The sequence below is a fragment of the Dermacentor variabilis genome, chromosome 2, assembly GCF_050947875.1.
Source record: "Dermacentor variabilis isolate Ectoservices chromosome 2, ASM5094787v1, whole genome shotgun sequence".
Taxonomy (NCBI): domain Eukaryota; kingdom Metazoa; phylum Arthropoda; class Arachnida; order Ixodida; family Ixodidae; genus Dermacentor; species Dermacentor variabilis.
Genome location: NC_134569.1, coordinates 149364713 through 149391820, shown reverse-complemented (window position 1 = coordinate 149391820; position 27108 = coordinate 149364713). Strand labels below are relative to the sequence as shown.

The window sequence follows — 27108 nt, the reverse complement described above, 5'->3', positions numbered from 1 at the left end:
AAAGTGCAATAATTAAAAGTAATTAAGTAATACTTCGTGATGAAAGAAATGCTGGCCGTAAGTACATACGACTACGGCTACTATGAAGTCGGTACGATCGGTCTAGAGCTTGTGGGCATTTTTATAACCTTGGTCCAAGTTAGCTGGGACACCCTGTATATAAAATATCTGTGTTGTTGTATTGCCTGCCTGCTTTAGGCTAGTATAGTAGTTGTAATTAAGTTCACAACATTTGTTGTCTCGTATTGTTACAGGTTTCTGGTACCACTGCCATTCCCATATCATCTACCAGCATAGTGCAAGCAACTGACACTGCCCAAGCTCAAAGACCTGCCACCAATTCGCCAGCAATAGTTGCCACACAGCCAGCCCAGCTTGTCTCTTCAGAGCCTCTAAAGAAAGCAAGTAGTCTGTTGCGGCGGACTAATAATTCTGATCTAGCCGTCCCTGGCCCTAGTAAAGTGTCCGCCATAGGTTCAACATGGAAGCCCAGTACGAAGTCGCCGCCTCCTGGACCAAGTTCGACAGGAGGGCAACAGCCTAACGGGCCTCAGCAACCCATTGTTCATGTTCAACCAGTGCCACCTGTCAGCATGAGTGAAGCACCGTCGACGTCTAATGGACCTTCAAGGGTGTTGCCAAGTGCTATTGCAGTTGAAAGTCTTAATGAAAATTCAAATGCAGATATGAGTGACAGTCTAAGTAGCAGACAAGCAAGCAAGAATTTGAGTAACACTTCAAATGGAAATGGCGGCCCGAGCCAGAGCTCTCCGGAGAACATAGCTGAAGATTCAGCAGAGAACTCTGTGGAGAACCTGATGCAGAGCTTGGAGGGAAACTCGGATGACAACACAAACGACAGTTCCCAAGAAAGCTCCAGTGTGGTTGGTGGTGCAATTAACGAGGAGGACTCTGTGGAACCCACGGACCTCCAGGACTCCATATCGAGTTCCTCCTCGGCGGCGCTAGTGTACCCCCGCAACCCCGATGAAGAGCAGTCAGCCATAATCAGCTCATCATCGAATGACCATGGTCGGAGGGACATTCACAAAGCTAAGCGCGCTTGCGATGTGAGCAGTTCGACGTCGGTGTCTGCATCTCCGTGCCCAGTTGCACCAATGCCTTCAACTTCTGCCGTCTTTGATGAGCAGCATCTGCCAGCTGCCAGTTCAACACCATCCGCTCCTGAGCAGAACTCTCCCGATCAGACGAGCGAGGGTAGTTCCACAGGCCACTTTCAACTGCCTTCCTGCTTCGGCGAGGACAATGGCGGCAGCAGTTCCAATGTCACGTCAGCCGAGCCAGAGATTGCTGTGGTCTCCTCGCCAACTCCTGATGCCCAAGAGTTGGCGAACAGTGCGAGCGGCGAGAGCAGTGTCGCCGGTAGTGAAGAGCGAAGAAGCAGTGCCGTTGAGTCGTCCGAGCAGGATGGTCCAGCGGAAGTGAGCTCAGCTGTCACAACACAGCAACCTGGCATTTTGTTGCTGCGTGCTCAGCGTGAAGAGGTGACGTCTGCGCAGAATGGTAATGGTTTGTCATCCGCAGCAAGCAGTGAAGTGACGTCAGCAGTGTCGTGTCCGAATTTTGATAACGATGATGACGACGGTGTTGATGGTAATGAGGCCGGACCGCTAGTGAGTGAGCTTGTTGTCAATAGTGACGAAGAAGAAGTGAGCACTGCTGAGACTGTGTTAGTGCATTCTGAAGGACTGGCGGAAATCACATGCTCAACTATTGATGCTGCAAGTGCTTCGACAGCTTCTGGTAGCTTGTTTCACCTCAACACACGGCCTCTGTCTGTGTCCAGCACAGAGGAGGCGGAATATCTAGGAGGCAAGTTCTCATTCTCAAATTCGGCATCATAAGTTCTGGAGCATGCAGTGTTTCGTATGTAATATTTATTCGAGTGTGTGTTTACTTGCCATTTCAGTAGTACCAAATTTGCACAGATGTAATGGAATTACAGCTCTAGGAAGCACCTCACATTGTTTTTGAATCTTAAATACTGGGTTTCCCAGCTATCATGCACCAATTTTAAAGAAAGATGGAACCCTTCTCTGCAGATGAAACCAGTTGCATGTTGTTAACCGCAACCTTAACAGGCATCGAGCATATTTTGTATTCCCACTTAGTTTGTAATGAGTACTTACCCCTGTTAACTCAAAGCTGTAAAAACCTGAAAAACATTTCAATATAAAAGGAGTTTCGAGATAAGCGAAATCATAAAATATAAGCCATCTTGTTGCACGTAGACCACATGGAGCTTTTCTGAAATTCTGCTGGTAATATTTTTGGTCATTTTCGCGTGCATTGGTACAGGAGACATCAGCGTCTATGGGCAATGACACTATGCCAAGACAGCATGCTTGTCACAGAGTCAAGGCAATTAATTCTATTGATATATTTGAAGCCAGCCATCCAAGCATAACTGCTTTCAGACATCTAAAAAGCTGACGCTACTACTTTTTGCATGGTGATGAATTCCAGAGAATTTAACTGAAACTGCGGAAGAGCGCAATTTTCGTACCTGGGAGCTGAACTTACACCACACAAAATAAGTCAGTTATTGTTGTGATCAAAAGTAGGATGTTTATTTATGCATGGTTCATTCCTTTGTGCACCTATAACCACCAAAGAAGGCTGCTAACAGATACATTCAGTCCTTGCTTTTGCCCTTAATTATGCACTGCAGCTGGTTACTTCAAAGTTAACTGAAATGAGATTAACTACTGAAGGAAGCTTTCTGTTTTGGATTTGTTGTTATTGTGAATTTTTAACCTAAAGGTGCATTCAGTGGTGGTTCAGAGCAGATTAAAAATTGTATTGGTCTCTGAGGTTTTTTAAGGAGGTTCTTGCAAAGCTCACAAAGACTTACTGAAGCTAAGACTTGCTGATGGCTCTATGTAGTTTATTTAATAATAACATACTACTCGGAAACCACTGTGAATCCTACTACGGGATAAAGTTACAGCAGTGTGCTATGTGTCCAGAACAAAATGCCGCACTGCTCCCCCCTGTAATTGCTGCTTATGGTTTGAGGTAGACTGGTTTCATGCTGCCAGTAGTAGTAACCCTTAGTTGGCCAAAGGGCAACTGTGGAAGGAAGCATGTTGTGTTTGTACCATGGCAAATCTGCTTGCCACGTGATCAAAAGGCAAGGGGGTGAGAAGAAATAGGTTCTACAATAAAAGTAGGGTTGAGGAGACCCCCCCCTTCCTCCCCCCCCCTTCATCTTGTCTTCTCCTAGAATTCTTTGGAAAATCCACAGTGGCATTCTCCTAGGCACGCCCTTCAATGTTGCCTGCAACCCAAGAAGTACAGCAGGAAAAAAGCAGGAACCATCGTCAATATGGCACGAGCAGGACTGCTGTACATGCACTCTGAACATGGTGAAATCGTTCTCAGGGAGGTTGTCTAAGCCTTTTCTCAACATTGAGAACAGTCACAAAGCATTAACTGGAGCAGTGAGAAATTCTAGTGTGAGTATATTTTATTTGATATAGTAATGCTATCGCCATTAGCACAAATCCGGGTTCTGTGCTATTCGACACTGTAAGCAGCATCGTAGCAAAAGTGATCTTTTCGCGAACCAAGGAGTTGCAACGGCGTGCCAGACAAGAGGACCAGTGTAGCAGGCTCTTAGAATGGACTAGCATGTGCTGTGCTTACACCACGAGCACACGCCGCCCCACTTTATTTTCGTCATCTTTCCTAGGGCCGACCGAGAGAGCCGACCTTTAATGTCTGCGCGTAGTGGCGTTAGCGGGCATTACAGTAGGTGCACCAGCAAGTGACTCCTAAGCTATGTGGTGGAATGAAATGAAATTTGAAAGCATAGGATGGGTGTTAACTACAGCAAGACAGGGGTAATTGCATCGAGACGTATTGTTGGACTAGTTGGTTCATTATGGCAGCAAACGGCACCAGAGAACACGAGGGACAATCAAGTAAGCCGAGATGATTGCTAGGTGCACTAACAACTGAAAGTTCATTTCTTGATTGCGCAGAATAAATGTGATCGTCTCGGTCTCTTTGTTTGTTCCTCGTGTTCTGTGGTACCGTTTTCTGCGGTAATTAGATACTCTGAGTCAGGCCTTTGTCCTGTTGTGGACATGTAATAGGTTGTCGATGATGATAATGGTGTTACGAAATCCAAGAAGCCATCTTGATTACAGCAAACGTGTGCATTCTCCTTTTAATAAACGCAACTAAACTGCACTGAACTATAATAGATCACACTTATGCCATATACATATACTTTGTTTAAAGCCTGTTGAGATGAAAGGAAAGCTTATAAAGGGCCACGGAGCACAGCCTCAGTGCCACTGTTAACAGAAGAAACCATTTCTCCACCTCGCTTTGAGCTTTGTATTAATTTGTCATAGCAACGAAGTAATCATACAAGTGCTTCAATGAGCGTTAAAGTGGACACTGCAATGCTCTTTGAACATAGTAGTAAGAAAGTGTTCCTGATCTGTAGGCAATGCTGCCTGAACATGCGACGAGCCAAATTTTATTCTACTGCATGCAACAAGAAGCCTACATTCTTACATAATAGTACCTAGATTGCTTGCTTTCTTCTGCAGCTTTAAAGGGCCACTAAAGTAAAACACTGAATCAATTAGATTAGGGCTGGCCATCGAATTAAATATTTAACTACTAGATTGATCGGTACCCTTTAATTTATACCCCTTTTGTGCATGCAAGACAATGAGCCTAGAGTCCAACTTCACAGTTTGCTGTTGCAGTCCATACACCGATTCTTTGAATGTGAAGCATTCTCCAAGTGCAACCACTTCTTTTTTCATCAATTGCCCAGCCCTAGTTTAAATTGATAAACTATTCTTTAGTGGTGTGTCGGAATGGAACGAAAACAAAAACTTAAAACGAAAAGAAACAATATTTTTGACCAATACGAAAATGTAACCAACATGCTGTTATTTATTTTGTTTTGTATTGAAACTGAAATATCTTTTATTGTTTTTCGGTCGAAGGGAAAGTCAGCAATCCAAAACAATCGACGTCAGACAACGCCAGCATTAGTACGTATCTCAGGCAGGGATAATGTGAGCAGTGACCAGTGCAGAGCTCTACTAATCTAAGCCTGTTGCTCGGTGCACTAGCAGGTCGGCATCGTAGCAAAACCCAGGGCCTGGGTGCTGAAGAGCTTATTGTTTCATTTTCAACGAATGCAACACTTTGTTACTGAAGTTTTATTGTTTATCTTCATCAATCGGAGCAGCGTTCTTGAATTTCAGCGAGTACACTCAATGAAAGGCTGCTTCTGAGATCATGCTCGGTGCCTTGACTCAAGGCATTGAGCACAATCTCAGAATTCATAATACACTTTGAGAAAAATTAATGTTTTTATCGTTAATTAGCTTCTAAAATGTTTGCATGCAAACAAAAAATTTTATTAACTGTTACAGAAAATTTTTTTTCCTTCCGGAGCAGAACTGGAATAGAACTCTTTTTCAGTGGATTGAAACTAAAACCAGAACAAAAAACATTTTGTTCTGACACCCTGTTCTTAAATAAATCTACTTCTATTGATTTAACATTAATAGTTTAATTGTTAGAAGAGAAAATGGCAGTCCAAGTATCATTTTTTAATTTCAGGCCAAAACCCCAGGATCAGTATGTCAAGTGTGATGTCCTGGATGGCAAATAATCTTTTTCATATTTGAGCCGTTGTAGTTCCGTGAAAGTTCTTGAAACTTTCCATGTTCCCTCTTTGTCTCTTTCAAAATGCAGTGTAGTCCATGTTTACAGATAAAGGCTTAGCTAGGCTCGAGCAGACGGCACCAAATTCTGTGACGTCACGGCCCTCTGGTGGAAGATTTTCAAGGTGGCGGTGCCACCTATCTTTCGTTTTTGTGTATTTTCTGGCTTGACAAGCATCTTCTCAGTTTAAGTGATGGTTTTGTATTGTGGAAGGGTAATTTACCAACACAGCTCAGATCAGTCTTCTCTTTAGTATCTCTTTAAGGCCCCTCGCTTTTTTCCATCCCATGCAATGTTTGCGATGGTGTCGTAGCAGGCCCGATGGCCCAGTGGCACTTTTCGGGCAAACGATTAACACTGCAATTACTAGCTCGCACACGTCAATTGACACTCTTTAAGATATTCCAGGAAATGGGGAAGCTGTTGTTGGCACCCATCCTAACACCACTTCTTTGTCACTCTCGGGCACTTTTGTCAGATGTTCCAGGAGCTAGAACCATTAGTGCACCACAGAAAGAAATAAAAAAGGAAAAGGGCAATAGGCAGGCCATTGCTGTAAGCGCCACCCCAGCTGAGAGGAGCTAATGAGTGTAAGGGAATGGGGGAAAGTAAATGTTGAAATCTTGATGTTGTCATAAGGTTAGCAAGCAAGGCCTTGACAAAAGGTGTTCTTTTGATAATAGTTGACGCTTGGAGAGCACACATACCACCACGCACTTCGACGTTCTCGTTCAAGTGGCCAGCGGTCACAGGTGCTAGCCCATCTCATATCAGTATCTTCACTCGTTTTAGGCCTTCTTCAAAAATTTCAGGAAGAATATATTTGGTGAAGAGCATCGCATTCATTTCACCATATCGCTCATGTTCTTAAAAAAATGTGCTCCAAGGCTCCTTTGACATCACGAGTGCTGAAGAACTTGGGAATGAAGCAGCCTACACATCATCTTGCCTCACTGCTCAGTGCAGATGTGCGTGGTGGTATTGAAATGAGCACAATACTGCTTTAAACATTTTATGTTATCCTTTTGCTTCTGGAGACAAGGTCTTCTTAGGCGACTTCACACAGATTTGTCGTATGTGGGATCTGGGCTTCTGGTAAAAGAAAACTGCACTTTCGCACCAAAAGAACATTGTAGAGCCAAAGGTGCCAAAATGTAGCTCTTCTTGAGATGAGAAGCGAGGATTAGTTGCAGAGTAGGTTAAAATTAACAGTGCAGCAGTAATTAGCACCAGTACAGTTGAAAATGAACCACATTGCACCATACATAGGCTTCACAATCTCCAGGATTGGCCCACCTGGCGTCTTGGTGAAAAAAAAAGAATGGTTGGGACAACCAAAGTTGATGCAAAAGAAGACAATGTTTACACGTGTGCTTAAGAAAAGAAAATAAAACAGATGAAAAAACTCAACATGAATAAATAGAAATAGAGAGTTCATAAAAAAATTTGAGGTCTGACATTGGAATGAAGAAAATAATGCAAATAAAACAAAAATTTTAAAAAAATTCAGAAATATGATACAATTACGCAAAATTGCATCATTTAATGTCCCAATTTCAGCACATATAGATTCATGTACCATTATGTCGACCTTGTCTTCTGTCGCACTGAATTTGGTTGACACACCTTTTTTTTTTTTTTTTCAAGCATGAAATGCTTTTAGATCCCATTGTCGGTGACCTTCAAGTGACCTTGAGCCAAATGCCAGAGCCATTATTCGGGCACTCAGATGAGAGCATCCAAGCACTCAAACGAGGCCATCTGGGCAAGTTGCAAGAACAAAATGAGGTCGTCCAGGCAACCAGTCAAGACCGCATTATGTACACTAGTTACTTCCCAAACACGTTACAAAAGATATTGCTTCCGAGTTTTTCCTAATGTTCACAATATCACTCATGCTGTAACTTCTAGTAAAATTAAGTTTTATTCGGCATTTCCAGTAGCGACATTCAAAAGGCAGCTACAGGGCTTGATTGTCATCTTTTGGCGCCGAGTGCTCTTTTCAACACCAGTGGTCCCCGAGTTTCGTGGCATGTCGGGTGCGCCGGCAGTGCCAGCAGCGTCTAAGCCGGCAGCATCTGGCATGCCACGAACGGCCGATTGACCAAGATGATACTTGCAGTGAGGTTTTCTGTCTGTGACCGGAAACTATTGCATCCATATGGACCAGTGCAAAATGTGGCGTGGTGCCGTGTGATGTGGTAGGCTGCGCCGTTGAAAGTATGCATTATTCCCATTTTAAGATTGTGGCTAGTAACATCTCCAGCCAATCTGCTTTGCCGGCAGCCATTTCATGCTTACATCTACTCTCGATTACGGGAGAGCCAGCTTTCTTTATTTTTTTGGTTGCCTGGCACTGATTGTGTATACAATTGTTACGTTGTATTTTTTGCTTGTGTTGCATCTAGTTTGTTCCCATAATGTCAGTTTCTACCTAACTATATGTGCATTTTATGCTATACGTTTTTATTACTTTTAGTTGTATAGCTTGTACGAAGCCCCTTACTTGATGCCCATAAAGGGCATTGAGTGAGGTATTTTCTTGCAAGTTATTTTATTGTACGATTTTATGTGTATGTAAAGTAATGTAAGGTATTTTAAATAAATAGATAAACTTTTCAAGAATCAACAAGGTATTAATGTTGCCCTCCCAAACACATTGAAAAATCGCAAGTACTGCAGTCAACCAAAAGGTGTAACACTTGACCTATGTGGTTTTCTATTTGATAGCTGGGAAAACATTTGTGGTGAATTCCACTGGGTTTTCAGAAGAATTCTGCCTAATTAAGTACTAGAATTCTCAAGCGAGCATTTGGAAGAAATAGCTCCCGAGTTGGCCTACACAGCAAGAGTCTTGATTCTTTCTGAGTTTATGGTTCTGTGGTTACGAAATCATCAGGGTCTCTAAGACATTACCGCTGTGGTCTGCTTGCATGAAGTTTGATAGTGCAAGTACTATAGAGCACTGCAGTTGTTGAGCCACCTTGGAAATCTGAGTTGTATGTAGTATGGGGATTTATCTATGATGTGGCACAAATTGGTTAAGATGGCAGCTTCTGTTGTTGTTAATTTGCTTCAGTTGTTTGTTTCAGTTCCAAGATTGTTTTGAATTGAATTTATTGTCCATAAGAATTCATCCAGAAATTGCCACACTAAGCAGAAATGGTGCAGTGCACTTTTTACTTCTGGCCAAATTTAAGCCTTGATAGGGGAGCAAGGTACAGCATATTACCGCGGCGCAAGTTGGCGTGTAGCAATCGGCAAAAAATGTGAACTTACTACAGATTGGTCAATGGAAAAGAGGTTCCTTTCCGCAGAGCAAGAAAAAAAATTAAAGTGTCCTATACTGCACAAGCAATGTATTCATTGTCACATTGTAGTGATGGTGAAGAGCAAAACGCTGCCAGAGCTGTGAGTTAAGAATATAACCCTTTAATTGGCAAACTTGGACCCATAAACACGAGCAACACTCGAATCACAATTATAGTGGCTAGCACAGATATTGGTCATTCATCCTGAACTCACGGGTCCAATTCGTGCACTTTTTATACATTTAACTTGGTACATTATAGAGTAATCATCGGCAGTCGCATACATATAATAACAAACAACACTATTTGAGTCACTGGCACAATTCAAATCCAGTAGTGCTGAAGGATAAATTAGTAACACCGCTAATCCGGTAAGAAATGGTCACTGGAAATAAGTAAAATGATGAAAGCATTGCGTTATTAAGATGATCTAAATATGGAGAGGATTAACTTTTTTAAAGACAATGAATTACAGAGATTGAAATAGTGTTAGCTTAGTTGTGCTGATATCAGGGTTTTGTGGCTGTACGGAATGTACTGTTTTCAAGAGGTTAGGGAAGCACCCTTGCAAGGCTCTCACGTGCATTGCTGTCCAGCTTATAGAGTCAGGTTTTCTCTTTTCTCATGCCATTCACAGGGTCTGTGGAAGTGGACTCCCACGAGGACATTCCTGATGCTCAAGCCTTCAGTGACGTGGGCACAAGCAGCAGCTGTGGTAACAGAGGTGAAGTGATGGGAACAGAGGCCACTGTGGGAACTGTGCCACCAGCACCTGATGAAGCATCATCAGACTCGCACTCAGGCGTTGAGTCGTCGCGCACTGTGTCGACAGCCTGTGACAGTGCTCCTCCAGCTGGCAACCAGGGGAACCTGAATGGCGCATCAGACCAGCCGAGCCAGTCTGAAACTGGGGGCGGCTTTTCAACGGCATCTGCAGCAGAGGAACCTGTTGAATCTGGAAGCATTGGGGAAGAAGTCTATGAATTACTGATCTGCGATTCTGGTAGGTTTGATGGTCAGCTATGTGTGTTTTCCCACCAAAAATCGAAATTACAGTCTCTGCTTTGAGCGAGTCAAATTTCTGCAACAGGACATTGGTAGAATGTTGTGTGTTTGTAAAGAGAACCTCTCAGAATGGTGACGGTCTCACCATTGCCGACTTGCTGATGCTTACTTTGCTCTCTGAGTTGGGTGCATTGAGCAATCTTTTCTGTGTTGTTTTGACTTTGCAGAAGCCAGTGAGGGCATCACATCAGTCATGGTCGACTCGGTGTCCAGCACCGTGTTCGGAGCACAGCGGGTTGCTGGCCCATCTCCGTCCACATATCACTTAGTCTCCCTTCCGTCGTGCTCATCGTCCGGCCCCAGCACATCGCACTCACCTCCTGCAATAGATGTGGCGTCACTCAATCTTGCTTACCACAGAACTGATGACGTGGCACACCTCGACACTTCATCATCTTCCTCATTGTCAAGTAGCAACGGGCAGCCCATTGTGGCTGATTCCTCTGCTGGTCTGCCATTGTGTGATAACACTGCTGCCTTGAATAGTGTGCCTGGCAGCACTTCTAGTGGAAGTCAGCCAGTACAAGTTGACAATGGGCACACCAGCAATAACGGCAGTGGAAGCAGTGGTAGTAGCAGCAGTGGCACCAGCTCGGACCCCGCTACACCGCTGAACATTGATGACTCAGAGACATACGAAAACGGGGCAGCTTCGACATGCTCATCTGCTTGTGATGTCATTCTGGTCGGAGCTCATGCCGCGGGAACCTCATCCGAGATTGTGGTCTTCGCAGAAGAGGAAGCAACAGCCAATGTGACTGTTTCCTCAGACAACTGCGATGATGATAGCAGCAGCAATGCTGCTTTCGAAGATGTCCCAGGCAACTTGCTGACCGTCAGCTCGTCGGCGTCTGTGCACAGCCACTGTGAGCTGGTGAATGGAGTGCCGGATGAACACACATCAACGTCAAGACTCGTTTTGCACCAAGACGAAGACTCAGCGGCGAGTTCAGCCATTTCGGACATTGATGCAGTGGTTGGCAACGTGGTGACTGTTGAGACAGTGAGGGATATTGTGGAACAGGTGGTGACCTCGTCAGCCTCTGGGACCCCTGTGTCACTGTCCCAGCCTAGCACGTCTAGGGGCACAACAGGGCCACAGCTCTTGCTCAAGAGGAAACGTCGTGTTAATGCACTTATTGATGAATCTTTGTGTGCCTCGGGGCATGTGTCTGGTTGGGCGCGAGTGGCATCGGGACTCCTGGACCGAGTGTGTAAATTCAGAGGTGCCAACAGGTCGAAGGGCGTGCCTCCACCAGCGCACTGGTTTTTAGAGCCAGGTGAGCGCCTCTTTATTTCTAACAAATTGTCTTCAATGTGCGATATGTCTAATCATAGTGCATATGTAGGTTTGAGTGCTGCCGTGAGCTGTTATGCTATGAAGGACAGATTGTGCACGTTTTGCTGCATCTCACAAGCTCGTGATGTAGTGTAGGTAAAAGGATCTGTACACTCAGTGCACCAACAGCACGTAGCTGGTACAAGCAAGGCACACATTTTTGTTGTTTTGTATACTGTGAATTTGTGCTGATTGAAACTTCTGTGCTCGCAGATTTTATTTTAAGTTATAAGAAGCCTGATGTAACTAACGTAGTAGCTGTAGAAGAGCAAAATGGGGAAAGAACAGGAGAGTCTGCAGGCATTGTAACTGCCTCTTGTTAATGGACACTTTCGAGTAAAGTTGGTGCTTTCTGAAACAAGATTTTGCACATCTTTATGTGTATAGATGTACAGATGCAGTTGGCTTTGAACAGATGTAGAGCCAGAAGAGATATACTAACCATAATACATAAGACTGGGTCACTTCACAGAGCTTGCTCGTACCATATGAATGTCCTATTATCAGCCATCTTTCAGCACACCCATCTATTTTGGGAAGCCAAAAAGTTTGAATTATACGAAATCCTTGTTTGGGACTTGTCTGCATCAAGGAGCTTGGGTCATAGCGGGAAAGCCAGAATTTTCAAATTTGTCTGTTAGCTGGAATATTTAACTATGCAAGTTTAAGTATTATGAGTCTGCTGCAATATTTTTCAAGTACATTTTGATATTCTGTTTATGTGCATCATTCTCTCAGTGAATTATTGTTTTACATTAACTGCCAGGCCTCATACCTGTTTACTCTACTTTTGCCACAACTAAGGCCTTCAACCTCCCTGGTTGACCTCCCTGCCTTTCTCTGTATTCTTTTCTCTCTCTCTTTACCACGACTTTCGTGCATTTCGTTCATGTGGGAGCCACCTTCGTACATACCGTAATTCTTCAGTGTTTGTTTTTCATTCCTTTCCTTGGAATTGATGAGACATGGTCTGCTTATCCACAAGCTTAAGTAGCAGTTGTGCAAATGGGCCAACAGCCATCAGGCCTATACTGATTGAGGCCCACAGTTGTTCTCAAGCACGGAGTGATTCAAATGCAATAATTGGCCTGCATGATGACTAGCGCTTTTTGCACCACCGGTGAGCGCTTGGGTGCCAAATGCAGTCACAATGTGTCACAAAGGCCCTCGCTTTCATCGTACACCACAGTGTACAAGCTGGGTATCCTCAGTGCCTGCCGGTGGCGCAAAAAATGCCCGCCACCACATGGGGCAATTATTGCATTCATATTGCTGACTGCCATACCTGTTCTTCATTGCCAAGTCCTGTTGTATGCACTGAAAGTTATGTGCTCTGTTGACCATGTTTCCATGAACCATGGTAGTAGTCTATTTAAAATGTATTGATTGCTCATTTTAATTTTGCCACAAGTATATGTACATTTCCAAGTTAGCCTGGCAGTGATAAGTAATCTTAACTTCTCGTAGACATTTTCACCTTAGTTGTGAAGTTAGTGGTACATTTTCACTCTAAAGGAAAAAAAAATTTGCTCAAATCACTCATTAAAGGAAACAAAATTGGTGCTCTAGCACTGCTATACCCAGCCAAGGCCCAAATATTATTGCAACAGCTGTTGCAAGACATTGTTGGCATTAGTTTGTTGTCATAGAAACTCTGCGACATCCTAAAAGACACCTCCTGTGGGTCAAAGTATCATCGAAGTTGTTTGTGCCAGCCAGGGCCAAACTATGCTAAGTGGCATGCCCATAAATTTAATGTGTTTTATTTTTTATTACACACATGTGGACACATTTAAAGAACCGATGCAAGCTGAGCCAAGGCAGTGCCGTTGCATATTGCATTGCAAATTGCATGAACATTGTCAAAAGAGCAGGAGTGCCAATACTTGTTCGTAGTCAGGAACAGTATGTTAGTGCACATGTGAAACTTGCGAGTTTTCTTCAGTCATCTTAAGAGCTTTCTTTCTAGTTACATGACCAACGTCATTGCTGCTTGGCATTTGAATGATAACCAGTGCTCACAGCCTGGTAAGCTGATGAACTCAGCTGTTGGCTATTGCCTTTTCCCTGTATTGTATCATAGCAAGGAGGAGTTGCAGACAATTTAGCTCAAAACAGTTGTTTGCAAGAAAAGGCTAGTTTTGCTGTTTCAGAGTCTAATTATTAAGCATCGTGGGAAAGCACTGTTTAATTATTGCAAGTTCTTGGTTTCAGTACTTGAAGGTACCTCGACAGATTCATTTTGCTTCAGTTCTTATTGACCGTATCTTGAATTTTCTTAAGTTAGTCATACTGTTTCACATTAAAACTGGTAAGAATGTGTTACCAAGTGGCATTCTCTAGAACTGCCCTTTAACTCCTGTTAATGTGCTTAAAGAGTAGACGTAACTGAAGAGGCCAGCAGTCACAGAATCAAATTCTCTCTGCTTTCTTGGTAGCTATTTCTCCTGAATTTCTCGCAAAGCCTATGCTGCTCTTTGCTAGCACGATTGTTCAACTGTTGTCTGTAATGCTTGCTGGAAGTAGCATTATCAGTGAAAACAACACACTTTTGCTATGAACGTTGGACAATCAAGGAAGTTCTGAAGAGCCAAGTTTGTTTCAAGATCATTTCACTTCTAAGCCGTATGCACATAGGTGGCTTGAGAGAACCCTGGACTACAACTGGCACCCAACGTGGGGCACACAATGGCAGAGTGCGAGAAAAGATGGGAACGATCTGTTTACCTAGGTTCCTTCCTTCGTCTTGGCTTGCAGTCTTCTCCCCTTACTGGTATTCAAGAAAAAGGCGTCTGCTCCTTGCTTTTGTGGCGCGCGTAGCAGTGTGGGAGAATATCAACCTTCATAGTTCTCACAGAGTTTGCGTTCAGTTCATTTTATTTCTATACTTTCTTCACTAGGAAATGCGAGTGTTAGGGTTATCTGTATTTCACCATATAGCAACACTGTGTGCAGAGGTCTCATGGCATCTACTGTTACTGACTTCGTTTTCTTGTCTATTTGCATAGTTGATCCTGAAGACGCTCCCGGTTACTACGACATCATTGATCAGCCCATGGACTTCTCGACCATAAAGAAAAAACTGGAGGCAAGTGTTTATTATAGGTCTTGCAGTGAAACAGCCACAAGGTCATCTTAGAGAATGCATGCTCTAGAGCACAAACACACTGCCACCTGCACTTGTGCAAGACCTACTCTTTCGTTCTCATAATCTTCACGGGGCGCAGCCGTTGCATGGAGCAGGCCTTACAACTACCCACTGAAACCTTGTACCATCCTGCAAGTTTCTCGTACCATGTATGTAACCTCTGCAGTCAGCTAGACCTTTAACCATTGGTCTTCATTGGCGCTGCTATCACCGCAGTGGACAGCCCAGCTGCCCATTCGCAGTGTTCTTCAGCATGTGCAGCACCTCGAAGCTAGAAGATTGCAGCGTACACCTTCAGGTGCTTTCCTATTGTCTCTGAGAATAAAGCAGCTACAGCGAGCTGAAAACAAATAAATTTGAGATCTGTGCAACTCTCAATACCGTGCATCACAGTGAACAGCTGCCAGGATTACTTGACTTCTTTTGCCTCATTGCTGATTTATGATTGCCTTGTGCTTCCCGCATCGGCAGTGTTAGTTAAAAGGGATTTCAAGGCATGGTCAGGTTTGTGAATGGCAATGCTATTTTCTGTAAATCAAGAAATGTGAAAAGGAAGTGCCTTGCTTTTGTTCGACCTAGGCATTGTGGAACTGTCTCTGAAAGCACTCACGTAAATGCGTTGCACCGACTTGGGTGACTAAACAATCCTACAGCAGCCAGGCTAATGCTGCGTACACTGTGCGCTCCACATGAAAAAAAATGAAACTGACAAGTCTGTGCAAAAAATTAAGTAAACAGTGCCATCTCAAGCTCCAACTTGCAGAGCCACATGGGTTGTAGGGCAAGTGCAATGTGAAAAAACTTTCTTTTATTAGCCTTTCGGGTAGTGTTCGAGAGTGGTGGGCGGCAAACCTCGTGCTTTCTTTTATAACCGAAGCTCAATGTAACAAAATGGGTTATAAAAATTTAATGAATAAAACAAATAATCGTAATTTCCCTTCAAATTCTCGTAAGAAACACATGCACTGAAAATCTTGTTTTAACAAAGGAAAAAAATTCATGTGGATGGATATAACAAACTTTTTTTTTTTTTAGTTCCCATTAGAGTTAGTGATTGTTTTTGATTACTTAGCCCAAAATCTGGAAGTGCACAACTTTGATAGTAACTCATCTTATGCATAATTTCAAAACTTCTACAAACTGTTGGCCACCTGGTAGTGCGCCAAAGCAGCTGCACTGCCGAGTCAGCGGCCATCAGCACGCCATGGAATGACCACAATGGTGTCACGGTGACAGTATGACAGTGAAGGCATGACGACGACAGTGGCATGACGGCGGCGGCATGATTATGGTTCGTTGACGACATCACTATTACGGCGGCATGGTTAGGATGGATAGAATGGGGAGGTGTTGAAAGCAGCAACCGCGGCTGGCTTCAAAACGCATCTGCCGTGAGGTGCCACTGTTGTTGTAGGCACAGCAAAATCAGGTGTTTGAACCTTCAGGCGCACTGTTCTGTTTGTACAGTGAAACTGTCAGCATGACTGGAAAAGCTCGGAAACATTATATACCAATTTTCACGGTGTACTGAAAAGCAAGGTCATTCACAAAGCTTATATATGAAGGGAATGGCTGGCATGCAAAGGGTGAAGTACGTGGGTCAATTCTCAGCCCGCTGCCCTGAAAGAACAAAAGGTGGTAGCAATTCTACATTTGCAGAGAATAAGGGCGATATTATGGGTGACGTGTACTGAAAGCTTAAAATTGTGAAGGTTAATGACTGCCTTTGCAACAAATCTCTTACACAAGCATTCAGCATTCTGCAGCTGTACAAGCATTTATTACGAACCACGCAGGAAGCTTGCTTAATGTCCTGAGAACTGAATGCACCACAAAGTTAGAAATTTTAGTGAATGGGGAGCACCTGGTGCGTGTTGTGTGCGAAAAGTGTCCTGGCTGTCAGTTAATTACAGCCTTCTTAGAAAATTACTGACGTAAGCATCCCCACCCAGAGTATCATACAGCCGTTATCCAAATGTTCTCAGAGTGCTAAAAGAGCTGCACATGACAGTGACTTCACATTCAGTAGTAATGTGGCTTATTATTAAGTTTAATGAGTAGTAATTTTTTCTGGCTTAATTAAGAACAAGTACAGGGAAACAAACAACTGCGCCGGGTTCTCCCCTAGTGGCTTGCATGCAATGAAGAGACACCTCCTCGTTGTGGAAATGCACTTCGCTCTTGACACTTCTCCATTGTAGCCACCCTAGCGTGATGGTGACAGGAATCTTCAAAGGATTTTTTAATTAAAGAGTGGCATTAAGAGGCTAGATAGGTAGACACAAAGTGACTGAAGTCGGCTAACAATGCTAATCGCTATAAGCCCTACTACCACACAGAACACTGCTGATTTACCAGAAAGCTGGAGTGCAGGAGTGGGGCGTGAAATGTCTTGACATGGCATCATCATGTAGTTTAGCCTTTTGTGCCTTGGTATTTTTCTTTCTTCAGCCTCAAGGCCTAAGCCCATTACACTGTGGCCGCTTGACACATGGTGACTTTTGCCGATGTGTGCGTTTTGCAAGCTGCAGCATGCTTTGTGTTCTGTTGCTTTCTGTAGAAATTGTCAACTCACCCACAAAGCATCACTATACAAGACTGTGCTTTAAACAAGGTTAACACCACTTATGTGCACTTCATGCTTAAAGCTTAGAAGTGTGCCTGATTATGTCTTGAAGCAAGCCTAGAACATCAGGACCTGTATTTAGAAAGCTTTGTTTACCTAATTGTGCTGTTTGTCTAACACAGACGGGCCATCACTTGGGATAATGCACTTAATGCAATGGAGACAGCCATGGCACCATAAAGTCATGAATTGTGCTTACAAAAGAAAAATCTTGTCAATCGAAGTCCAGCAGCTATTCCTTTGTGCGTTATTGCATTTGGTCGTAGCCAAGGAAGTCCTTTAGTTTTTCTTTAATACTTTCCTTGTACTTTTGTTGCGGACTTGCAGTGAAAAGCAGCTACTACACCTGAAAAATCTGCATACTATTTAACAGCGGTGCACTGATTGTGGAAAGAGGGGGATGGGGGGAGAAAGGGGAGGGCATGTAACACACTCCCTTCCTACGAGGTCGTTCAACCTCCTCTTCTTTGGAAAGTTGCTTTTTGTGTTTTGCATGCGGGAAAGCATGTAAACGTCTGTGTTCAGTGTCCTCTCGAATATCATAATTTCTTGCCAAAATCCCCACCTCCCCCTGACAGAAATTCTGGGTGTGCATAATGTTGTCAGATACATTGCTGTCTTTCTTCTACCCTCTGGGGCAATCTTTCCTTTATGTTCTTTTTTCAATTTAGGAAGTTTTCATTGCACCAATGCCTTTCACATAATATTTACCTCTTGAGGTCTTTTGGATTACTGTTTTTATTTTTAAATTCACTCTATGCCTTCTTTGTTTAGCCTTGCGGTGGTTGCATTTTGAACTTGCAGAGTGGCCAGTACCGGGACATAACGGAGTTTCATGAGGACATGATGCTAGTGAAGCGGAACTGCCAGACGTACAACCCTCCCGATCACGAAGCATCACTGGACTGCGAAGAAGTGTTTGCCTTCTACCTGCAGGAGTACAACCGGTTGGTCGAGAAGTGGCAGAAGGTAAGCAACCAGCTGCCTGGGCATCGACGCTCTCCCTTTTTCTGTGTGTACTGTTGTAAGCACTTGGGATAATCCAGCCAGCTCCTGCAGTGGTGGAAGAGCTGCGCCATCCTGCTTCAAAACCGCATTTTAATGAAATGTTGTGCCATGCCTGCACCAGAAAAGCATATAAAAGCTGCCTAAAAAAACTTCAACCAAAATTTACAGTGAGCTTCTATTATCAACATTGAGGTTAACCAATTGGCCATAGCCACAGATATAGCTGATGCCATCGGTCCTCCATTTGCTGCTTTTTCCTCTTTTATTGCACTTATCTCTTGCTGTGTGGTCCTGTTCTATGTGCTGGTTATGGTGCAGTTTTGGTTCCTTGTGCCACTGTGGCTTGGAGCTTGCTCAAGGAGGCTGTCAGATCAAAAAGCAGCTTCAGATAATGTCAGGTAGCACATTGTTTAGCATAGTTGTTGTCAGTGCCACGTTAGAGATACCTTGTAATATGCATGCTCAACTGTTGGCTAGGAAGAGCAGAAGGAAAAAGAGAGTAATTGGCTACTAGTGGGGACTTTTCTTGCAACCCTACACAATCGGAAGAGCAAATCTCGTGGCTGTAATTTAAATGAGTTTCACATGACCCAATGCACAGATATACAGGAGAGACTTTACATGTTAAATGTAAAGAAACCCCTGGATGCTTGAAGCACGGCGAATCCTCGTTGGCGTTGCATGTTCTCCATGCACATGGGCGGTAGCGCTGCAGAAGTCGCGGGGTGCTGTTCTCGTCGCGACGATTGCATTCATGAGGCTGACGTAACGCGCAGCTTCTGCCACTGTCAGGCCTGAATCGCCCGTGCTGTTGCTTTTCGTGTCATTCTCATCACTGTTGCTACATAGTCGGCACATACTACATACTTCGGCACAAGCGATGTCTAGTTTTTCTTCTATGCTGAGCACCCGGCGTCTTTTTAATCCGAGCTTCAGCATGACGCGAGTCCTTGTTTTCACGATGCCACAACACTCTCTGGCACAGCGCCGAAATAATGTTGATGTGGCTTCACGCACAAATGCACAGGACGCTTGGAGTCCGTTGTTCTGATCTCTGAGGCTTGTTCTTTTGCCAAGCCGCCCGACGCAAACGACGAACCGACGTGTTTCCGTGACGAAAAGTGGCAACGCTACGTGTTAACCAATTCGTACGCAATAACCTGGTACGGTTTATGTGGATACAAAACATATTATGTTGAATGGCCGCTGAGTCGGGGATTTGACTTTACTACTTTTAAAACGAAACTACTGTTTAAGCGGGTACAGTTTAACAAGGTTTTACTGTACCCCTGTAACAACTGCCAGAAGAGATCAACACAGCGCGCCTTTGCCTGCGTACCTCGTCTTCGACGCTTCGCCTTGTTTCTCCTTCCCCACGTCGCTCAACATCACCTAGACTCTCCTCTAGGTTGCGTTGCTGAGCCGCGCGCTCAGCACGCTCTTTCATATTTTCTCTAGCTCGGAGCCTGCAGCGATGACCTGTGAGGTGGCAGATGCCTGCTTTAATTCCCTAGTGAACTTTTTCCAGCAGCACGAAGGCACAGGATTTTTAAGGTCATTAGGTGAGGGGACATTGTTTGTGGCTGCTCGCCGATTTGCACAGAAGCACCAAGCATTCATCACCGACTGGATGAAACCAAGCAAGAGTGCCACTTAAAAACAGTTTTCTATTAAGTGCATTTTTCCCCTGTTTTAAGTCTACTTCATTTACCATTTTGAAGTAAGATATTTGGATGCACTTGGTCATGTTGCCAATTATTCTTCTGATAAGACGAACAAATTTTCATGGTCCCTTCGAGTTTTTCTTAAAGAAAGTATGCTGTAGGAACATTTGCCTTGTGACTTAGCATGAGAAGGGATCTGTTATGGCTCTAAAAATAACAGATCACTTCTCATGCTAAGTTGTGGAAATGTTGTGTTCTCGCAATGTTCTCGCAATGTTCTCGCAATGTTCTCTCAATGTTGTGGAAAAGGCTTTACCATTTCGCAGTTGTAGGGGGAAAGAAGAAAGCAGACAATGTAGCAGCTTGGGCATGTGGTCTGTCAACTCGAAGAACATTGCTAGTGTAATGAAAAATGTTAGTATGAGTAGGTGGCACTATGTACCCTCTGCAGACAAATGCAGCAGTGAAGAGGAAGAGTTGATCAGGACTTGAAAGCCGTTACATCAACTTGACAAGAATAAGAGGAATGAAGGAACCTAAGCGCGCGGTTCTAAATAGATTCGAGGGAGTTTCTGAGATATAGGTGATGTGGGTTCCATGTGGCGGATGCATACTCTAGCTTTGGTCTGATTAGTGCTTTGTAAGTCTTATGTAGTGAAGAGTGTGATGAAATCTCCGAGCATTTCATTATGGTAGAAACGTGTGTGCGAAGTTAGGTATAAGATAATGTGATTGCAAAGTGTTTGAATAAATCGCTTTTTTCTATGTGGTCATTAGCTACTTTGTGAGATAAGGGGAGGCCATTACGACTACAGGTGAAAGAAATGGGATTTACACTTGCGCGGGTTTAGTGTCGTTATCCACGTTTACAACATTCCTGCACATGGGTAAGGTCATCCTGAAGGGCTTCTTGGTGGCATGTGTTATTGATAGTTCGACAAATTATGCGATCATCAGCAAACATGAGAGTCTGGAAGAATATGCGAAGGAGTAAGTCATTAATGTATGTTATGAACCACAATTTAGGAGCACTTTTTGAGACAATGAACGACATGGTTGTTAGCACCTTGTCTTGTCCTTTTGATTGTCGTCCTGTTTCAGTGCCGTTGATTTCGGCTGCTATGTGCCAGCCATCCTGGCACGTGCATCGTGCTAAAGCCCAGACATAGCTCTGTAGACATAGCAGGTTGCACAAGTTGTTCAGGAAGGCTTTATGTTTTTTGCAGAGCCACTTGCTGTCTTCGCCAAAGAGATCGAAGCTGAGCTGAAAGTGACTTGGCAGTGCTTAGCGCGGACAATTCTTGTGGCCACTTTCCCGTGCACTGAAGTGTGTTCAACGGTGACAGAGCAGCAGCCCCGTATACTTGGCAGGGTGCGGACAAGGCCGTCAGTTGCTCATCTACGTAGCACACACCAGACCGAGAGCGCTTCCCTGCCTTCTACTTACATGCATGTGCTGTACATATGGGACCCATGTGGAGGGAGTTGCCACAACAATCATCTGTACATATGTTTTTTTGGACATCGTCATCAGTGTCGTCGTGAACGCACCTCCCCGTCTCCATTTTTATCTTTTCTTGCCCCTCGGAGCCAAACAGATGGCCTTCATCCTGAAGCTTTGATCTGGTGTCATGTGTTGTATAATACAAGTCTACAGTTTGTTTTTATTCCCAGCTTATATAGTATGTACATGGCTAATTTGCTCTGTAGTATGTTGTACTTTTCTTTTTTTTTAACTGTCATTTGTTGACCGTTTTTTTTAAATTATTATTATTTTATTATGTTGTTGACACCTCTGCTTATTGCCAAAAGTAAACAGTTGCAAAGCAGCGCTTGGACGGATCGAATTGCTGTGGCATATACTATATGTATACTATATATATATATATACACCTGGTGCTCAGAGCTTCACGTGCTTGTTCTTTTCACATTTTTATTTGTGAGATTTTTTGGAAGCGAAATATTTTTAAATGCATTTTCAAGATCCCATGCAGTGCACTTTGCAAGGCTGGCTGCAGTAGTCGCAACAGTCCGTTGGTCACATGGGCGTAAATGGTGGAGAAATGTTTTGTTGATCACGAAAGGTGGAAAGAGAGAGAAAAGAAATGTAACTTTGGCTTGCGTTTCGTGACAGTTTTTAATTCTTGCACTATTTTAACAACACGCAGAATTGAAGCAAAACGTGATTTGCAGTTTTAGCTCCGGAGTGCAAGTTAATTTGCTTTGTGCTGGATCATTGTGCTGTTCTGCTTCCCGCTTTGTTGGTGTGCGAAAAGAATGGAGTAATGATATCTGCACAACATGAAAGCTTATTTGAGAGATCTTGTAATTAACTGTAATTAATTACTAAGCCATAGCATGTACAGATTGTGGTCCCATGTGTAAATACTGACAGATGTGTGTACATACAATGTACTATATAATGTAATTGTTAAGTTTGTGTCCTTCCCCATCACCCTCATTAGTGTATAGTGTATATATATATATATATTGTAAGAAAAAGGATATTTTTAAGCCCTTGATTTGTACATGAAATTGTGATTCTACCTGGGCACATTTTCTTTCGTTTTTTTTTTTTAAACATTAAACTCTGTGAACGTCAGATGCAGCTGAGTCGGGCACCCATCTTAGCCAAGGTGTCTTTTTAGAAATACTCATCGCAGGTATGGATGATGCGATGGAGGGGCACAGGGCCTATACTGTTTTTTTTTTCTGGCACTGGAGAATCGAGTCTACTGATATCTCATGCTTGAGAAAAAAAATAATAAAGACGTGGCAATGTTGCTTGTGTGTGCTGCCTCATTTTACTAAACATACTCTGTGAGATCGGAATATTCGATAGCAAACAATTTTTCTAAAGGCTCCGATGGACATTTGAGGATCGCACCGTGAAGACTACTTACCAGCCACATTCCTTTAGCCATAAGTGGTGTGGTTTTACATAGCTTCAAATTAGCTGCATATTGCTAGGTAGATTAAACTTTCCTGAAGATTGCAATAAAGTGATTGGCACTGTTGACCTGTGGCGAACATTGTTGCAGTGATCATATTTCTATTTCGCTGGTGTGATGCCTGTGTAACTGTAGTGCAGTGTTTAGACAGTGACATTGTTTAGTTGTTCGTCATTGTTATGGTGCGACCAGCTCTTGGACATTGGCCAAGAATCAGGTGGTAGGTGTTGCGGTGCTAAGTGAAATGGCAAAAAAGATGTGTGCTCAAGAAAGAGGTTGGTGATACCTCCTTACGTTTCTTGCATAATGAATTTGAAACAGGTCGTGTTTCACTCCCCTGGTGTCAATTTTCACTCATTGCAAGGAACAAAAGTTTTAAACTTGGCCTTAGTACAAATGTCTCCTTCCTGCCCTTGCCTTGAAGCATCCAAATTAGCTTACTGCCATCGGAATGTCTGCAGTGCAGTGGTAGAGTTTATTGGAGTACTTCTTGTTCGGCTAGTAGGTGAAACACATCTATTAGAAGGGGGACAATTGTACACAGAGAAGTATAGACTAGACGAGCATCAAGGTTAATCCTGGATTGTCATCTGCCCTCCTGAAAACTTTGTCATTATATTTTCTATTTCGTTATTTTGCAGCAAGGAGCAGTCTTTGCTGAGGTACTTGAAATGATCGGTAGCCGCATGGCTTCACGCAACCACCTTTCCAGCTCTCCACTGCAACCTCCTGGTGGCGCTGCCGCTTACACGACCAGCGATGCTGTGCACAGTTGTGCCTATACCTACGTGATATAGTGCAGCAAAGGCTAGGGCTCATGTTGGCTTATCAGCAACATGAGCCTGCTATGTGTTCCAGAGACGGGAGGGAGGCTCGCACATTGTGTGCCACTAACCCGTTGGTCAAGCTTCCATTCTGTTGGCATCACGTGGAGGGCAGGCGGTTGTACACAAACAGTCGAGGAGTCCTTGTTCTGATTCTTTTTTCTTGCCCAACGGAACCCATAGCTTTCATTGCACTGGAAAGAGTTTGTGAGGTGGAGCGGTTGCAGCAGTGCTCAACTAAATGGTTTATTGGCTTAGGAGTGGTAGAGTTGGAACTGCATGATGGCATATTCGGAAACCCACAGTTGCGCAGCAGATTCCTACAAACAGAACCAGACGTACCTATTTGTGCATGTGTTTTGCTAGTACTTCATGCTTGCGGTTTTCATCCCCTGATCATGCTACCGCAAATTATATGTGGTAGTGCGAGTGCCATAGCACACGGGTTCTTTAAACTCAGAAACGTACCCCCAGACAAGTGCATGCAGACTGAATTTTAAAAAGACACGCTTACCTCATTTGTCAAGTTTGTCTTGAACTGAACGTTAGGAACTTTATTAATCCCAAATAAAGCCGTATTCAACTACGATAGGTTTACTACTGAAATCCCCCAGCCCTACTACTAATGTGTGCTGTGCATTTTCCAAATACGCATCGCAATGCACTGCTTATGGTCCAAGTCATAGACAGGATCATCTGCATACATGTCGCCATTTGCATGGAAGTGCTGCTTCAGCATTCGGTATATAGTAAAGAAGTGGAACTCTATAGTTGGGTCCTCTTCTCTAGCACTTTTTCTCGGGGGACGCCGCTCATGCTGACAGTGCGTGCCTTGTTCTGATGGTCGACACAAACGCTGGTGACTAATAAACACCTTTACAAGTAGTGGACGTTCTGGGTGGAAATGCCCTTCATCACGCGACTGACACATTGCTAGTTCGGCTATAATCTCCGACCAGTCAGCGCTGCTTGCAAAAATGAAAGCGTTCATTTGGGAGGAAGTTGCAAGCCAGCTCTTCTTGATGTCCTTAGTTCAGCTGCCGTATATGCAACAACCTGCTTCGAATGCCTCCGTTCCGTCGCACAATTGAGCTTGAATTCACCCAAGGTCTTAGACCAATTTTCCTTTGGCTGCACCACTAAGCTACGCTGAAGTCATTGCAACACCCCAACAGGTCCCAGTGGCCGCACCTCTCGGCTACGCTGAAGTCGTTGCGAGGACCCAACTACTCTCTCCAAGTATGCCTCTCCATTATGCCGATGTCGTGGCTAGGCCCTGACTGCAGCCCACTATGCACTCATATCAGCAGCCGCCTCGTACTATGCATCCTGTAACATGGATGGGACCTACCCCAGCAAACTGGTGGCGTACTCTTGACAACTGGACCATACGTTTTGTGTGCGGCTGCACCGCTCATGTTGCACATTTTTGTAATCCTGTGCAGCCACCTAGCACCGTACCATCCATCACGAGCCAGCCCAATCGTTCATGTTATGACCCCCTGTCAGCTATGTCGCTGACATTGCACCCAACGCCAACTACATGCCGTTCGCTGTCTCCTCGCTGTCGCTCTCTCTCACTGGTGCAAATATCGCCCCGTAACTTGGGCCGAGGAAAACTACTTGTCACAGTCCGAGGGGCAAGGGCTGCGACACCATCAAAGCGTGAAAGTCGGCAACGCAGTCCCTGGAACGTAATCGAAGTGTTTGTTGACAGTGTTCGCGCGTCTGCACTCGTGGACACAGGAGCCATCGTATGAGTTACGGACACTAAGTTTTGCCGCTTGCTTCAAAAATTCACGACGCCCCTTTCTCGGCTGTCCCTCCGCACAGCCAGTGCTCAGCACGTTCACCCCTTAGCAGCTTGCACTACTCGTGTTGTCATTGACTACGTTCTATATGCCACAGAGTTCGGCATCCTTTCCTCATGCTCTCATGATGTTAACCTCGGCTGGGATTTTCTCTCGCTCCACAGTGCCATTATTAATTGCGCATGGGCCAAAATAGAAACCTCTCCACTGTTAGATTTGCCGCTCACCAACAATTCTTCACTTTCAAGGAAACTATCTGTCCAAGCCGACTCCCACGTTTCTCCAAACACACGAACGGTTGTGCCCATGTACTGCAGTGGAATCTCAGACACTGATGCGCTACTGTCTCCATCGGACTGCTTTCTCTCTCAGAAAGGTCTGCTGCTACCTTTTGCGACAGTGGACATCACACAGGGCTATGGCACCATTTTTGTTTGCACCCATACTCTGTGATCATGGGCAGTCCATGGGCATCCTCTGTCGTCCTTTTTACGAAGAAAGATGGTTCTGTGCGGTTCTTTGTGAACTACCGGTGCCTCAACAAGATCACTTGCAAGGACATCTACCCCCTCCTCGGCATAGAAACGTGATTGACAATATACAAGGCAAGATTCTTTTCATTTCTAGATTTGCACGTAAGAGTATTGGCAAGTACCCATGGCATATGCCGATCGGCCGAAGACAGTTTTTGTCACAGCCAACGGCTTATATAAATTAGACGTAATGCCTTTTGGACTTTGTAATGCACCCGCAACTTTTGAGCTCATTATGGACACAGGTCGACGTGCTTGTGCTATCTTGACAATGTTGTGGTTTTTGCTCCTGACTTCACCACACACCTTCTATGGCTCCGGCATGTTCTGATGTGTTTAACAAATGGTAGCCTGCAACTAAACCTAAGGAACTGCCAATTTGCAGCTCGGCAGCTGACAATACTATGTTACGTCGAATCCAAGAATGGAATTCTCCCCGATCCAGTCAAACTTCGGGCCATCGCCAAATTCCCTAAGCCAACGTCCATCAAAGAATTGTGTAGTTTCATAAGTCTGTGCTCGTACTTCAGATGCTTCATTCGCAATTTCGCCACCATGATTTCACCCCCGACAAAGCTGCTTGGAAGCGAAGCAAGGGGCCCCTCACTTTGTGGTTGTCCGAGTGCAACAAGGCCTTCGCAAAGCTTCGTCGTTTGCTAACATCTCCACCAATTTTTCGCCATTACGAGCCGACATTCCCCTATCGAGGTGGACGCAGATGCCAGCAGTGTAAGCCTCAGCGCTGTTCTTGCCCAGCGCAAACAAGCGTTTCCTGAATATGTTGTGGCTCATGCAAGTCGTACACTTACGAAATCTGAGACAAATTACAATGTGACAGAAAAAGAATGCTTGGCTGTCATCTGGGCTCTTACTAAGTTCCGGTGTTATTTGTATGGCCATTCATTTGATATAGACACAGACCACCATGCACTATGTTGGCTGTCGTCCTTGAAAGATCCCTCAGGCAGTCATGCCCGATGGGCACTTCGCCTGCAGCACTACGACAACCACGTGCTGTACTGCAGTGGATGCCAGCGTTTTGACGCCGATGCCCTCTCGCGCCGTTCCTTACCTGACGACAATGCGTGCTGCTCATTATCCCAG

General features: G+C 44.3%; 1 protein-coding gene across 4 annotated transcripts in view; it reads left to right on the top strand.

Moving 5' to 3' along the window:
- Positions 1-22669, top strand: part of LOC142572842 (uncharacterized) — a 114005-nt gene extending 91336 nt beyond the window's left edge. For 3 of the 4 annotated variants that reach the window (XM_075682235.1, XM_075682234.1, XM_075682236.1), the window contains exons 18-23: positions 255-1833; positions 9673-10038; positions 10268-11380; positions 14448-14527; positions 14804-14885; positions 18018-18176. In XM_075682235.1, the coding sequence (XP_075538350.1) occupies positions 255-1833; positions 9673-10038; positions 10268-11380; positions 14448-14527; positions 14804-14885; positions 18018-18052 (3255 nt within the window). In that variant the 3' untranslated portion in view covers positions 18053-18176. Of the gene's footprint in view, positions 1-254; positions 1834-9672; positions 10039-10267; positions 11381-14447; positions 14528-14803; positions 14886-18017; positions 18183-21111 lie in introns of those variants that run through there. The other variant, XM_075682237.1, reaches the window with a different exon arrangement.
- The last annotated feature ends 4439 nt before the right edge of the window (positions 22670-27108 follow it).